This window comes from Bos indicus x Bos taurus, chromosome 25 (genome assembly GCF_003369695.1).
Source record: "Bos indicus x Bos taurus breed Angus x Brahman F1 hybrid chromosome 25, Bos_hybrid_MaternalHap_v2.0, whole genome shotgun sequence".
In the NCBI taxonomy this organism is placed as follows: Eukaryota; Metazoa; Chordata; class Mammalia; order Artiodactyla; family Bovidae; genus Bos; species Bos indicus x Bos taurus.
The window spans coordinates 31,786,460-31,799,940 of NC_040100.1; the positions used below are offsets into that span (position 1 = coordinate 31,786,460).

General features: G+C 43.5%; 1 protein-coding gene across 2 annotated transcripts in view; it reads right to left on the bottom strand.

Moving 5' to 3' along the window:
• Positions 1–13,481, bottom strand: part of SNX29 (sorting nexin 29) — a 600,629-nt gene that overhangs the window by 549,471 nt on the left and 37,677 nt on the right. Inside the window, exons 1-2 of one of the 2 annotated variants that reach the window (XM_027527873.1) lie at positions 2,995–3,096; positions 2,739–2,863 (exon numbers count right to left, since the gene is read on the bottom strand). In XM_027527873.1, the coding sequence (XP_027383674.1) occupies positions 2,739–2,863; positions 2,995–2,996 (127 nt within the window). In that variant the 5' untranslated portion in view covers positions 2,997–3,096. Of the gene's footprint in view, positions 1–2,738; positions 2,864–2,994; positions 3,097–13,481 lie in introns of those variants that run through there. The other variant, XM_027527872.1, reaches the window with a different exon arrangement.

The window sequence follows — 13,481 nt, forward strand, 5'->3', positions numbered from 1 at the left end:
TGTGACAAGTCGTGGAGAGGGGATTTCAACCCTGCTTCCCGATCACTAAGCTACACAGAGGGCCCAGCCCCACAGCCAGGAGGGACGAGGGAGCCGGACAAGGCTCATTTCTGTCTGATCCATCTCTCAGGATTTCATTTTCTCCATTCTGCCTGGCAAGGCCATTCCAACGGCTTTAAGAACAACCATAAAAAGCCATTGACCTGATCTTTCCCAACTCTTAGCAGCTGAAAAAACACCTGCCCTCCCCCATGAGGTTTTTAATCAAACATTCAATGGCAGGAAAGAGGTTTTAATCAGCCAAGGACCATCCTGCACCTGTGAATGGTTAATTACTGCTGCCAACAAAGATGACAGAAGCCCCTGGCAGCCACTCAGGTGTGAAACTAGTCTGGTCTTTGCTTCCCTTCTAACTGGCCAGGAGACGGTGCAGCACACACTCCCCAGCAGAAACAAAGCCAGAGGCTACTCGCTCATCAGCGTCTCCAAGACACGAGGATAGAAATCATGCTAAGATGCAGGGAAACAGTGAGAATGCGAAGGCTGGTGATGCCTCGCAAATGTGTAGGTGCTTCTGTGATCCTCAGGGCCAAGTAACAAAAAGACAGGAATTCTAGTCTGGATGGGAATACAAAGAGCCATTCTTCATGGTCAAAAGGTCAGAGCCTCAAGAAGGGGTGAGATGGAGAAAGAGGTTAGACATGTAAAGGGTGTTTGGGAGAAGGTAACTGGTTAAACAATTGGAGTGGGGTGCGCATGTCTCTGAAATGAAGCAGGTGCTTCACATGAGGTTATCATGTGAATCCGCCTGACAACCCCCCAGGGAGAGAGACGCTCTGTCTTTACAAGTGAAAATGGAGGGTACGGAGGGGCGTTTTCCCAGGGTCATGCCAGGCTTACCCTCGGAGTTTGACTCCAAAGCCATGGTTGCCTCTGCCATGCCCAGGAACTGTCCATAGCCTTGCGGTCCGTTCCACACCAGTTTCTCCAAGGTAGCTCCCCACAGACAGTAAGAAGGACATAAAAAGGAAGAGGGGCCAACAAGCTGGGGGGGACTCTCGGAAAAGCCATGTCCTCAAATAGCCATCAATCAGCCCTAAACCACCTCCACACAGAGCTCAGGGAAGTGTCCTGGACATACGATGTCACCAAGGGACTTCCCCGGCGGTCCAGTGGCTAAGACTCTGCCCTCCCAAGGTAGGGGGCCCAGGTTCAGTCCCGTCAGGGAAGTAGATCCCGCACGTCCCAAATAAGAGTCTGCATGCCACAAAGAAGATCAAGGATGTCATGCGCCACAACTGAGATCTGGCTCAGACAAAATTTTTTTTTTTTTAAGTGCCACAGAGACTACTGAGGCTGACATTCAAGGAGGCCAAGCAGGACTGAGGCTCTTGAAGCTGGCTCTTCTCTGAACTGGCCCACTGTGACCCAGGAAGGTGGAAGAAAAATCAATGATGACAGGAATCCTTCTTGCAGGCCCAAGAGGAACCACATTCATTTTTGAAAAAGAGCAACTGGTGAGATGAGCAGGATCAAAGACTTGATGGAGGGCTGAGAGAAAGGGGAAGGGAGATATGCCAACTTGGGTGAGAGGGAAAGGCAGTGGGCAGAAAATTTCCAGACGGCTCTACCAAACACAGCCAGGGCTGATTTCTCGATGTGAAAGGAGGTAGACCAGCAGAAGGTAACCCATTTCACTCAGCAGGGACACTAACGTCACAGCAGCAAGATTCAGGAATTCAAGGTGGCACCCACAAGCAGGGTCTTAACCTGCTCTTCAAAATCGGGGGTGTGGGGGGTTTTTATACAACGTGATACACTTCAAAGTTCAGATCCAGGGACTTCCCTGGTGGTCCAGTGGCTAAGACTCAGCGCTCCCAATGCAGCGGGGGTCCCGGATTCGATCCCTGGTCGGGGAGCTGGATCCCACATGCCACAACTGAGACCCGGCACAGCCAAATAAACAAATAAATATTAAAAACAAAAAAGTTCAGATCCGGGCAGAAACCAGTATTGCAACTGTCCTTCAGTTAAAAATAAATTAATTAAGAAAGAAAACAAAAACAAGTTCAGATCCAAAGCAAACCACTGAACAAATAATGGCTGCACTGCAGAGAACACAGATGAAGATCCCGACCGCTCGCAGAACTGTCCTGTGAACTGAGCGAGTTAATTTAAGACTAACAACATGCCAGGCTGACACTAAGTACCCATGGGTGCTAAGAGTTATTATTACGAGCATCATTCCTGTCATTCAGAGACACAAGAGGACAGGACAAGCGAAATGCTGTGACAACTTTAAAAAGGATGGTGGCAGAATTCTAAGCTCAGAGATCTGCCTGATTTCTGTCACTGTTACTGAAGACAGATTTAATTATGAAATGCCGTGCCATCCTTGTGCGTCAAATCAGAACAGATTATTCACTTCTCACCAATTGCTACACCACACTGGGGAAATAAGCACCTCAGCGGCAGGCCCCCACCGAGTCCCTTGAGACCACCAACACGTGGCTCTGAGAATTCTGCACAAAGGGTGACTTCCTTTCAATTAATGTGCCAGACAACACAGGTACTGACTGTGGTGAGACATCCTCACCGTGGATTTCCGCATCACCACGGGCCTCCTGCCCCCAGCAGTCCCGCACAATGACTGCCTTGCTTGCTACTAAAAAATAAATAAAAATTAAAAGGGCAGAGAGGAAGGGATATGCTCTGGGCTTCACCCGGCCGAGGAGTACCTGTTTCGGTTTTGCTGGCAAAGCCTGCTGCCTGTTTGATCGCCGCCGCCGTGAGTGCTAACCCTCGACTCCTCTTCAAGCCGTGCTGCAGGACGGCTTCAAACTGGGCACACAGACAGGTTACCCTGCAAGAGAACCAGTGACTCATCAGTCCACCCCGGGAAGGGAGAAAAACAACCAGGGAGGTGTCAGCATCTCCCAGGGGAGCGAGTGAAGGAACACATTAGATGCCAGGATTTACAAGCAGGTAACTGACATGTAAGTGACTCCCCACTAGCTCTCCGCATCTGTGTTCCTTTCAGGTTAACTCAGGGCAGCCCCACACAGTCCAGCCCCTGTTCATCAGACTGGTGAAAGCACAGAAACAATTCACAAGAGACAAGGGGAAATGGAATTGGTGCCAGCCAGCGGGGGTGGAGGAGAAAAAAACCAATTTAAAAACAAATCAGTTGTGTGCGGGGAGGGGTTGGGTGTTAATTTGTATCCAATTCGCAAGTTTCAACTCTAATTCATATCATGTCCTTTATGAAACAAGATTATCTTCTAAGAGATTGAATTCGCAGGTCTGCCAAATTGGAAACATTGTGTAATTTCATGGCCTGTTACATACCCTAAAGAAATAATACGAATTCTGATTCTTGTTCTTTATTTTGTTGTTAAGAGATTACATTGTTGAAGGCAGATCTGGAGTTGATGGAATTTTCAATTAAGTTACAATTACTGTGCATTTAATTGAATTTATTTCTCAATAACCAAAGAAATGGGAGATTCAGGAACATGTTCACAGAGATGAGGTCACCATAACCACACTCAATTCTTAACAGTCCCCCCAGGGCTCCTGGGCCCCCACCCGGCTGGATCTGTGGACCTCAGAAACTCTTCCATTCACTCAGGCAACAAACGTTAGGAAATCCAGAACTCGTCCCGGGTGCCAGGCACTGTTCTAGGCTCTGAGGATACAAAAGTGGGAGTGAGACAGACAAGGTTCTAGCAGGGAGAGATTCCCAAATAAGCCAACCAGATCCTATCAGTTGACAAGAACTCTGAAGAAAATAAAACAAGATGAGGTGGTAGACAGAGCCAAGGCAAGAACAGGCTTAGACGGTGTGGCCTGAATGGAGGTAACCTTAGAGTCATGACCTAGACGTGACAAGAGGCAGCAGGCTGGGCAGAGGGGCGCAGTGCAAAGACCCTGAGGCCACCACCACCTGGCTCATCCCTGCCTAACTGCAGGCATTTCCTGCTCCACCCCCGCCCCCCCACACATGCAGTAATTATACTCCAAGTATTTATCACGCTATGGGTGGTCAACATTTTCACATCCATGATTTCACTAGCTACTCCCATGATGATATGATTGGAGCAGGTATTATTACCTGCATTGTACATGTCAGGAAACTGAGGCTTAGAGACAGGTAAGAGCACATAATAAGTACATAATTAACAGCAATATCCGTACTCCAGACCTACCCACCCCCACGCTACCCAAGGTAGTTCCCACTACACTCTGTACCACGACAAACAGGCTTTATTCTAAGACAAAAGTCCACTTTCTCCCATATGCCACCTTTACTCGAGTGTTGTCTATACCAGGAAATCCTAACACAGTACCAGCAAATACACAGCACATGTACACTGACTCTATAGTCTGTGCCTGTGGCAGACATCACTAATCCATCCCAGCCTTCCAGGCTACTACTGTCAATGATCAAAGTCAGCCCTCCAAAGGAAGGAGTCCCTTCTTGCATCCCAAACCTAACTCGTGTCCTCACCTACACCACCTGGCTTCCAACTCCTACTGGTCCTCCTGGCTCCCCTGCAGCTAGTTCACGCAGTGCCTGGCACACAGCGTGTGCTCTGTATATGCTTTTTCGGCAGGTATGTAAAAGCGTGAGGAACCTCGGCCCCAGAAGACTCCCCCGCATTGAAACAATCCTCCTCTCTGGGCAGATGCCACTCAGACATTAGATGTGCATATGCTAGTCTCTCTGTGTATCCACAGGGGCACACTGCTGAGGGCTCCCTGCAAAGCTAGGACGCCCACCAAAATTAAACCCCACAGAAACCAAAACAGAGGCATGATACAGTGGAGCCTGACCAAGGGCCCTGTCTCGGGGCAGTGGGGCGAGGAGGAGGAGGAGGAACCTTGGTCTGTGTTTAGAGGTCTCCATATTAAACCACAGCCTCTACCTTTAAAGGAATCATCAGCAAATACAATGATTAACTCAACAATCCTAGTCAGGTTGTTTGGCTCCAGTGCACAAGTCGATAACTGCCCCACCAACTCTATAATAACATCTGGCCTCTAAAGGGAATGGAATGCAGGGGAACAGCATTAACCCAGCCCCTGAAGTCTGGGTTACGTCAGCAGTATTGCCTTCCAGGTGCACCTAGGTCACAATCAGCCCAACGCAGCAGAAAACCAAGGTGGGCGTTAGTCCTATAATTAGTTTGTTACATAATGTCTGCCTTACTGAAGGCCATTCTATTTCTCACCCTCCCCATTTGACCTGAGCTTGTATCTACAGGTCATTCAAGACTTAGCTCAAGGAGCCCCTCCTCCAGGAAGCCTTCCTGAGTCTTCCTCAGGCTGCAGCACTTGGCTAATCTCTCTATGAACAAGCTGCTCTCCACCGCTGTCTCCTCTGGCTAACTCAAGTTCCCTGACAGCCAGGATCACGCCTCAATCGTCTTAGTTGCTCCAGCACCCGGCAGGACGCCTGGCTTCTGCGATGTATGTGATCAGAACTGTCCCTCCCCTCGAAGAACTCAGAACATGGGCTTGACGTCTACTTAGGTAAGAGGGGCATCTCTGGAGATGTTGTATGAGGTGGAATCCAGGTCAGTTACGACTAGGGAACCAAAGAGAACACACTTGTCCAACCACAGGAATCTACACCCTTCATCTTGTAGTGGGCGTGCTATGGGTACTGACTTATAATCACGTCACCTGAAGCTGTTCCATTTCTTCTCATCTGACTCGGCAAGATGATCCTTCCTGCAGAACGGGGCACCTGCCTTCATGGAGCTCACTGTTTTCTCAGCTCAGTCTCTCCTATTTTCCAGGATGCTCTCCCCTGAGTGCTCTCTGAGACCCACGTTGAGGGTGGGGGGAAGGACTGGCTGCCTCCACAGCATTTTCTCACATCTATCTGAGTTAATGAATTGGCCATGTTTTTAATTAAGCAGGGCACTTAACAGTGGATGTTTTAATTAAAAAAAAAAAAAACACCAGCCAAGAAAATCACTTCAAGTTTTTATGTATACAGCTGTTTACCAGATGAGTGGATAAATAAAATGTGGTATATTGATACATGCATGTGTGTGTGTTAAATTGCTTCAGTCATGTCCGACTCTGTGCGACCCTATGGACTGCAGCCCACCAGGCTCCTCTGTCCATGGGATTCTCCAGACAAGAATACTGGAGTGGGTTGCCATGTCCTCCAGGGGATCTTCCCAACCCAGGGATAGAACCTGTGTCTCTTACCACTGGCAGACAGGTTCCTTACCACTAGCGCCACCTGGGAAGCCCCTATATTGATACAATGGAATACTATTAAGCAATAAAAAGGAATAAAGTACTGACACATGCTACAACAACGACGAGCCTTGAAAATATAATGCTAAAGGAAAGAAATCAGACCCAAAGCCATACACTGTATGATTCCATGAAATGTCAAGAAAAGGTAAATATATAGAAACTACAAGTATCGGGTTGGCCAAAACATCTTATGTGAAAGTCACTCAGTCGTGTCCAACTCTTTGCGACCCCATGGACTGCAGTCCAAGGAATTCTCCAAGCCAGAATACTGGTGTGGGTAGCCTTTCCCTAACATCTTATGGAAAAACCCAGAAGAACTTTTTGGCCAACCCATTACATTAGTGCTCGCCTAAGGCTGGAATCAGGGATTAACTGTAAACTGGCATAAAGAAACTCTTTGGGGTAATGAAAATGTTCTGAAACTGAATTGGGGTGATGACTGCACAGCTCTATAAATTTACTTTTAAAAATTCACTGCATTGTACATGTACAAGGAGTAGATTTTTATGGTAAGTAAATTAGACTTCAATTAAGCTGCTTAAAACAAAATAATAAAACCTGCTCTCAGGGTGCTCAGTAAAACCCTGATGGAGGAGTGAAGGAGTTAACGAGTGGGAAGTGAAATAACCTTCTCCTGCCAAAGCTGTCTCCCACCACCAGCAGCACAGCTGGACTTTGCACGAGCTTAACTGCTTTACTGCTAAAATTCTGCAGGCACTGGTCTTCCTGAGCTGCGTCCTATATTTCAAGACTGCTTAACCTATCACATTCATCTTTAATAAGAGTCCTAAGAATCCTGTGCTTTTTTATGGCAACTATGAGGCATTTATGGTGAATGTGAGACAGACAGGATCAGTAATAAAAGCTGCATTTTAAGAACCACATCAGATTAACCTGGTGACAGAGGGCGTAACTTTAAACTGATCCTTTCAGATGTTACAGCTTCATTGGAATGTTTTGGTGAAGAGCAAGTACAGCAGTGAAAACGGAGTGGACTGTCCTCATGTGGGAAGCTCCAGAGTCACCCAGAACAGAGCCGGCTGTACCCACGGAAACCAGCCACTGACAGCAGTAGCCACATCTCCGATTTAAGACGGCGCAATCAACCAGCCTTGCTACACGGCCATCACATGACAGTCATTTGCAGTGGGCCACGCCCTACATTTGTGCCTTACAAATTTTCAGCAAAGTGCACATCCTTTCTGGCTGAATTTTACCAGCACCAATCAATCCTCAACTGTAATCTACAAGTCAGATAAAGATTTCAGAATGAAAATATTCAAAACATCCTTTGCAACTGTGGAAAGTTAAAAATACATGAAGATTTGACACTTGGGGAATTGGTTAAATGATAATACAAAATATAATCGAATGCCATTTAGCATTTAAAATATTTATCAAGAGTTTATAATGATAAGCCAACAGGTTTACAATATGAAATGAAACATAAGCAGGGTATGCAACTGTATATTAAGTATGTTTTCAACTATACTAAAAAAAAAAATTTGAAGGGAATTATGTAAAAAATTAACAGCAACTTGATAAAATAATTACTGGTGATGTCTTTCTTACCTCTATGTTTTTCTCACTTAGCTTCTTTTTTTGCATTTAAAAAGTATTCATGTCTCAAGAACCAGAAACATTGCTACCCTGAGCTACAAAGAATGAAAAAATCTGGCATCAAAGTTATACTGAGGGAAAAAAAACTCATGCAATCATTATTTATATGCAGAGAATTTGAAATGGCATTTTTTAAAAGCATAGATTATAAAGTTAAGCCAAAAAAAGGAGACCTACAAAAAGATATAAAAATGTTTTTAACCAGCAAATTTTAAATGTTGCAATAAAAGAAACAGTAACATTAAAAGTTGATTTTTTTAAGTCAACAAAATGGTGGAGGGGACACAACATTCACAATAGTAACAAAAGTAAAATAAATCATATTTTTAATAAGAAAGATACATGTCCTATATGAATAAAACCATAATATTCTTAAAAGGTATAAAGATCAAAATAAATAGAAACATTGCTATCCTAAATGGGAAGATTTATTTACATAAAAATGTCAATTCTTCCCAAATTAACATATACATTTAATACAATTCCAATACTAATCACAAGAAGAACTTGGTCCAGTGTGGTTCTGGGTACAGTGATAAGCATTAATAGAGCAGTATAGAGAACCTCCCTGCCCCAAAAAATCCAAAAAAATATGGAAACATTTTATATATAATAATGGAAGTACTTCAATTCAGATGGGCAAGAATGAGCTATTTAACAGTGGCACTGACACAAGTAGCCATAGGGCTGAAAGAAAATTAAGAATAAACTTTTGTCTCAAACAACCACAGAACTAAATTCCACATGCATAAAAATCAAGAAAATATTTAAGTGTGCATCAAGATCAAGAAAATATAAAAGTGTATAAAAATAACACTTTGGCCACCTGATTCAAAGAGCTGACTCATTGGAAAAGACTCTGCTGCTGGGGAACATTGAAGGCAAAAGAAGAAGAGAGCGGCAGAGGATGAGATGGTTAGGTAGCATCACCAACTCAATGGACAGGAATTTGAGCAAAATCCAAGAGACAGTGAAGGACAGGGAAGCCTGGTGTGCTGCGGTCCATGGGGTAGCAAAAAGTTGGACACAATTAGCAACTGAACAACACCAACAAGAAAAATAAAACTGTAAAAAATTATAGAGAAAAATATAGGTGAACTGCAGGACAGGATACTCTCAAAGCAGAATTTTAAAGGTTTATAGAATTAACCACAAAAAAGTTTTACATTTCAATATAGCAAAAGATATGATAAATATGGTGAAACAATAAATGATAACTAGAGAAAATATTTACAATCACATAACTGGAAAAAAAATTACAGGCCATAGTACCTGAAGAGTTTCTACAGGTAGAAAAATAAAAAAACTATTATAGAAGGTGAACAAATAAACCATGAAAGGAGGAAATACAGTTGCCCAACAAACACAGAAAAAATATTCAATCTCACTAGTGACCAGGAAAGTGCTGCAATACTAAGATACCAACTGGGGACTATCAATTTAAAACCAGTCACAGATCTATACTAAGATACCAACTGGGGACTATCAATTTAAAACCAGTCACAGATCTATACTAAGATACCAACTGGGGACTATCAATTTAAAACCAGTCACAGATCTAGCAAAAGTACAAATAAGTGGGTCCTGTTGATAGGAATATGAATGTGAATTGCTACATCTCTCTACAAAGAGATCAGGCAATATCATTTTTTTAAAAGCCTATACCCTTTGTCCCAGATGGCTCAGTGGATAAAGAATCCGCCTGCAATGCAGGAGACACAGAAGATGCCAGTTCAATTCCTGGGTCGGGAAGATCCTTTGGAGAAGGAAATAGCAACCCACTCCAGTATCCTTGCCTGGGAAATCCCATGGACAGAGGAATCTGGTGGGCTATAGTCTATATGGTCACCAAGAGTCGGACAGCAACTAAGCACAGACCCTTTGACTCAGCAATCCTACTTTTAGGAATTTATCCTATAAAAATAATAGCACTACTAATTAGAAATGAGCAAAAACCATGAACAGACATTTCAGCAAAGAGGATACACATGTCCAAGAACGTGAAAATATGTTCAACACCATTTGCCGTTACAGAAATGCATGTTAACACTACAGTTGGATACGCCTACACACCTACAGGATGGCTAAGATAGAAAATCACGAGAATATTAAAAGATGACAAGAATGCAGAGGAACTGGATCACTCACACGTTGCTGGAGGGAATGTAAATGGTATAGTCAATATGGAAAACGGTTGGCAGTCTCTTATAAAGCTAAATGTGCAAATGTCATACAACCCAGAAACTGTGTTCTGGAGTACTTATCTCAGAGAAACGAAAGCTTAGGGTCACAGCAATAACCTGTACATAAACGTTTCCAGAAGCATTATTTGCAGTAGCAAAAACCTGAAAACAGCCCAGACATCCTTCAGGGGATAAACAGACTGTGGTGCGTCCAGACCAGAGAATACTACTTGGCAATACACTATTGATACATGCAACAGTCTGGATGAATCTCAAGGAAATTACCCTGATTGGGGAAAAAAAAAAAAAAAAGCCAGTCCCAAAAGGTTACACACTGCACGATTCTATTTACATAACATTCTTAGAATGACAAAATTTTAGAACTGGAGAAGAGAGTGGTAGTGGCCAGGAATTAGGGACGGGGATGGAGGGGACAGGAGGGAGGTGGGTATGGTTAAAAATAAGAAAAGAAAAAACAGGAGGAACCCTGTGGTGATTAAATTATTCTGTATCTTGACTGTGGTGGGGACACGTGAACCTACAGAGTGATAAAACTGCACAGAGCTAAACACACCCACACAAGTGAAATCAGCAAAATTTGAAATACCTACCATCCAAGAATCTTACAAGGTAAGACCACTGGAGAAAAGTGAGTAAAAGATAAATGGGATCTTTCTATTTCTTACAATTGCCTATGCCTCCATAATCATCTCACAATTAGAAGCCGAAATAAACAAATATAAAAGCATGAGAAGGCAAGAACAGACATATACACAACCACCATCTCTGCTGTGGCACTGTTATAACAGTAAAAGCCGAAACAAAGCTAGACACAGCCCGAACGCCCACCAACAGGAGAGCGCTAATAAGTTACAGGACCGCCGCACGGCCAAACACTAGGCAGAAATTTTCAAAGAATGAGATGCCAAATCTAAACAACCTACACAGCACCTTTCTCCACACATTTTAAGGCCTCGGAAATCCAGGTGCGCCTCACAGTCGATGGAACTACCCAATGAAAACCGGCACTGGCTGTCCTTTATTACGGAGACGCCACTGACGGCAGGCTGCACCGTTATGTTACCCAGTGACCTGGAACAAGGTCCATAATACATGCCCAGGTTTTTGTTTCTTTTTTAAATCAAGTTACAGAGTAACAGACATGGTAGGATTCTTATCTGAAGGAGGAAGAAGAGAAAGAGGAAGAGGAGTGGACTTCAGTTATTTGCATCATCTACATTCATGTGAGAGGATGGAAGCATCCTTGGCAACTCAGGCCAGCACGTCTAGAGAAGGGTAATGAGGGCAGGGAGGTGAGGCTGGGCTGCTCACCCACAGCATGGCAGCGCCAACACGCGAGGTTCTCGCCCACTCCTTGCTGAGCCAGGGGTCCGTGGGCCAGTGAGTCAAATCAGCGCCGTGCTCTCAATCAGTCCTCCCTGCTTTGGCCCAGAGCGTCCTCTCGCTGTGCTAGGTAAATGGGACGCAAGTAAACGGCAGACCAGGGATAAAGAGCCAAAAAGATCTCTGAGAAAGGTGGCACCCGTCTAGAAGAAACTAAAACTGGTTTTAATTTTATCCCAGGAACTATACAAAGATAAATCCCAGAAGGATCAAAGGCTTAACTGTAAACAGTAAAAATCTTACAGGAAAATGTTAAAGACCACACGCACACTCCAACGTTGAGGAAGATCATAAAACACTGAAAACCCAGAAACGGGAAGGTTAGTATATGGACCAGTAAAGAAACATTTAATTGTGTAAAGAATTTTAAGGACTTCCCTGGCGGTCCAGTGGTTGAGAATCTGCCTGGCAATGCAAGGGACACAGGTTCGATCCCTGGGGCTGGAAGATTCCACATGCCTTGGGGCAACTAAGCCTGTGCGCCACAACTGCTAAAGCCCGTGCACCCAGAGCCTGTGCTCCGCAACCAGAGAAGCCACTGCAATGAGAAGCCTGCTTGCCGCAACTACAGAAAGCCCACACGCAGCAATGAAGGCCCAGAACAGCCAAAAATAATTTTTCTTAATTTCAATGTAGTATTATAATAGATAGTATTATCTGTGCTTACAAAGTTAATGGACAGATCTGAAAAATATGTGCAATGCAAAAAAACAGGTGAAAGGTTAATTAATTACTGTAATACACAAAGAGCTCTCACAAACTGATAAGGGGACAAATAATCCAACAGGAAACAGGGCAAAGAATATGAAGCTCCTCTGCACAAAAGAGCAAAGTCAAATAGCCAACAAACATTAAAAAAAATAAAAAAACTGAAATTCACTGGCAATCAACAGATGCAAATTACAATGACGAGTGAGCCACCTCTTTTCACCCATCAGACTGACAGAACTTCAAAACAACACTCAAAACTATTATTAGAAAGGAAGAAAAGGGCAGTTTCATGCACTACCAGTAGAAGATTTTTAGAAAGATACCTGACCACAACTGTTAAAAATAAACGCATTCTCTATGGCCCGGCAACTCAGCTCCGGGAAATCTCTGCCAAACAAACAAAACCCTCAATACATGAGAAAAGATGCTCAAGGATGTCTACTGTTGCACTGTCCACAGTAGTAAAAATTGGACTTAAAGTCAGTATTACTTCGTAGGCACCTGTTGGTACGTTTCACATAATACAATATAGTGCAGCTTTTTAAGAAGAATTTTTAGAACTCTAACTTGGAAAGGATTTGACAGGATAGTGCCAAGAGAGAAAATACAGATGCAGAACATTATATACAATTGAATTTTTGGAAGACAATGTGTACGTGTGTGTGTGTATACACATGTGTATTTTATTTCTAAGAATGTGGAGAAATACACAGAACAAATGATTCTTGATCATTAACATAAGTTATCCAGAGGGAAGGAGAAGAGATGGGATAGGAAAAAAGAGGGGGAGGGAAAAAAAAAAAAGCAGGTAACAAAGAACCGGAAAAAAATGCAAGCTTGGTAACAGTGAAAACCCACAAGCCAACAGTTTTCAAGATACTATTAGGCCTGAGGATGGCAGATGGGCATGTAAAAAGAAATAGGATGAATGTTCTACCAGAGGAACCCGCAACTGGAAAAATAACCTATTTTTAAATGAGTTAAATCATTTCTGACCATTGTTAAAAGTTACTAAAATAAATACAGTAACTGGATTTCCCAGGCGGTCCAGTGGTTAAGACTCTGCACTTCCAGTACAGGGAGCGTGGGTTCAGTCCTTGGTTGGGGAACTAGGATTCCACAATCTGCACAGCTTGGCCAAAAAAAAAAAAAGAAACACAAAACTATAGGAACCTCCCTGGTGGGACTCAGTGTAGCCAAACAAATAAATAAATATTAATTTATTAAAATACACACATACAGAAACACAGCAACTGTCTTCTCTGGGGTAGACAGACCCCCCAG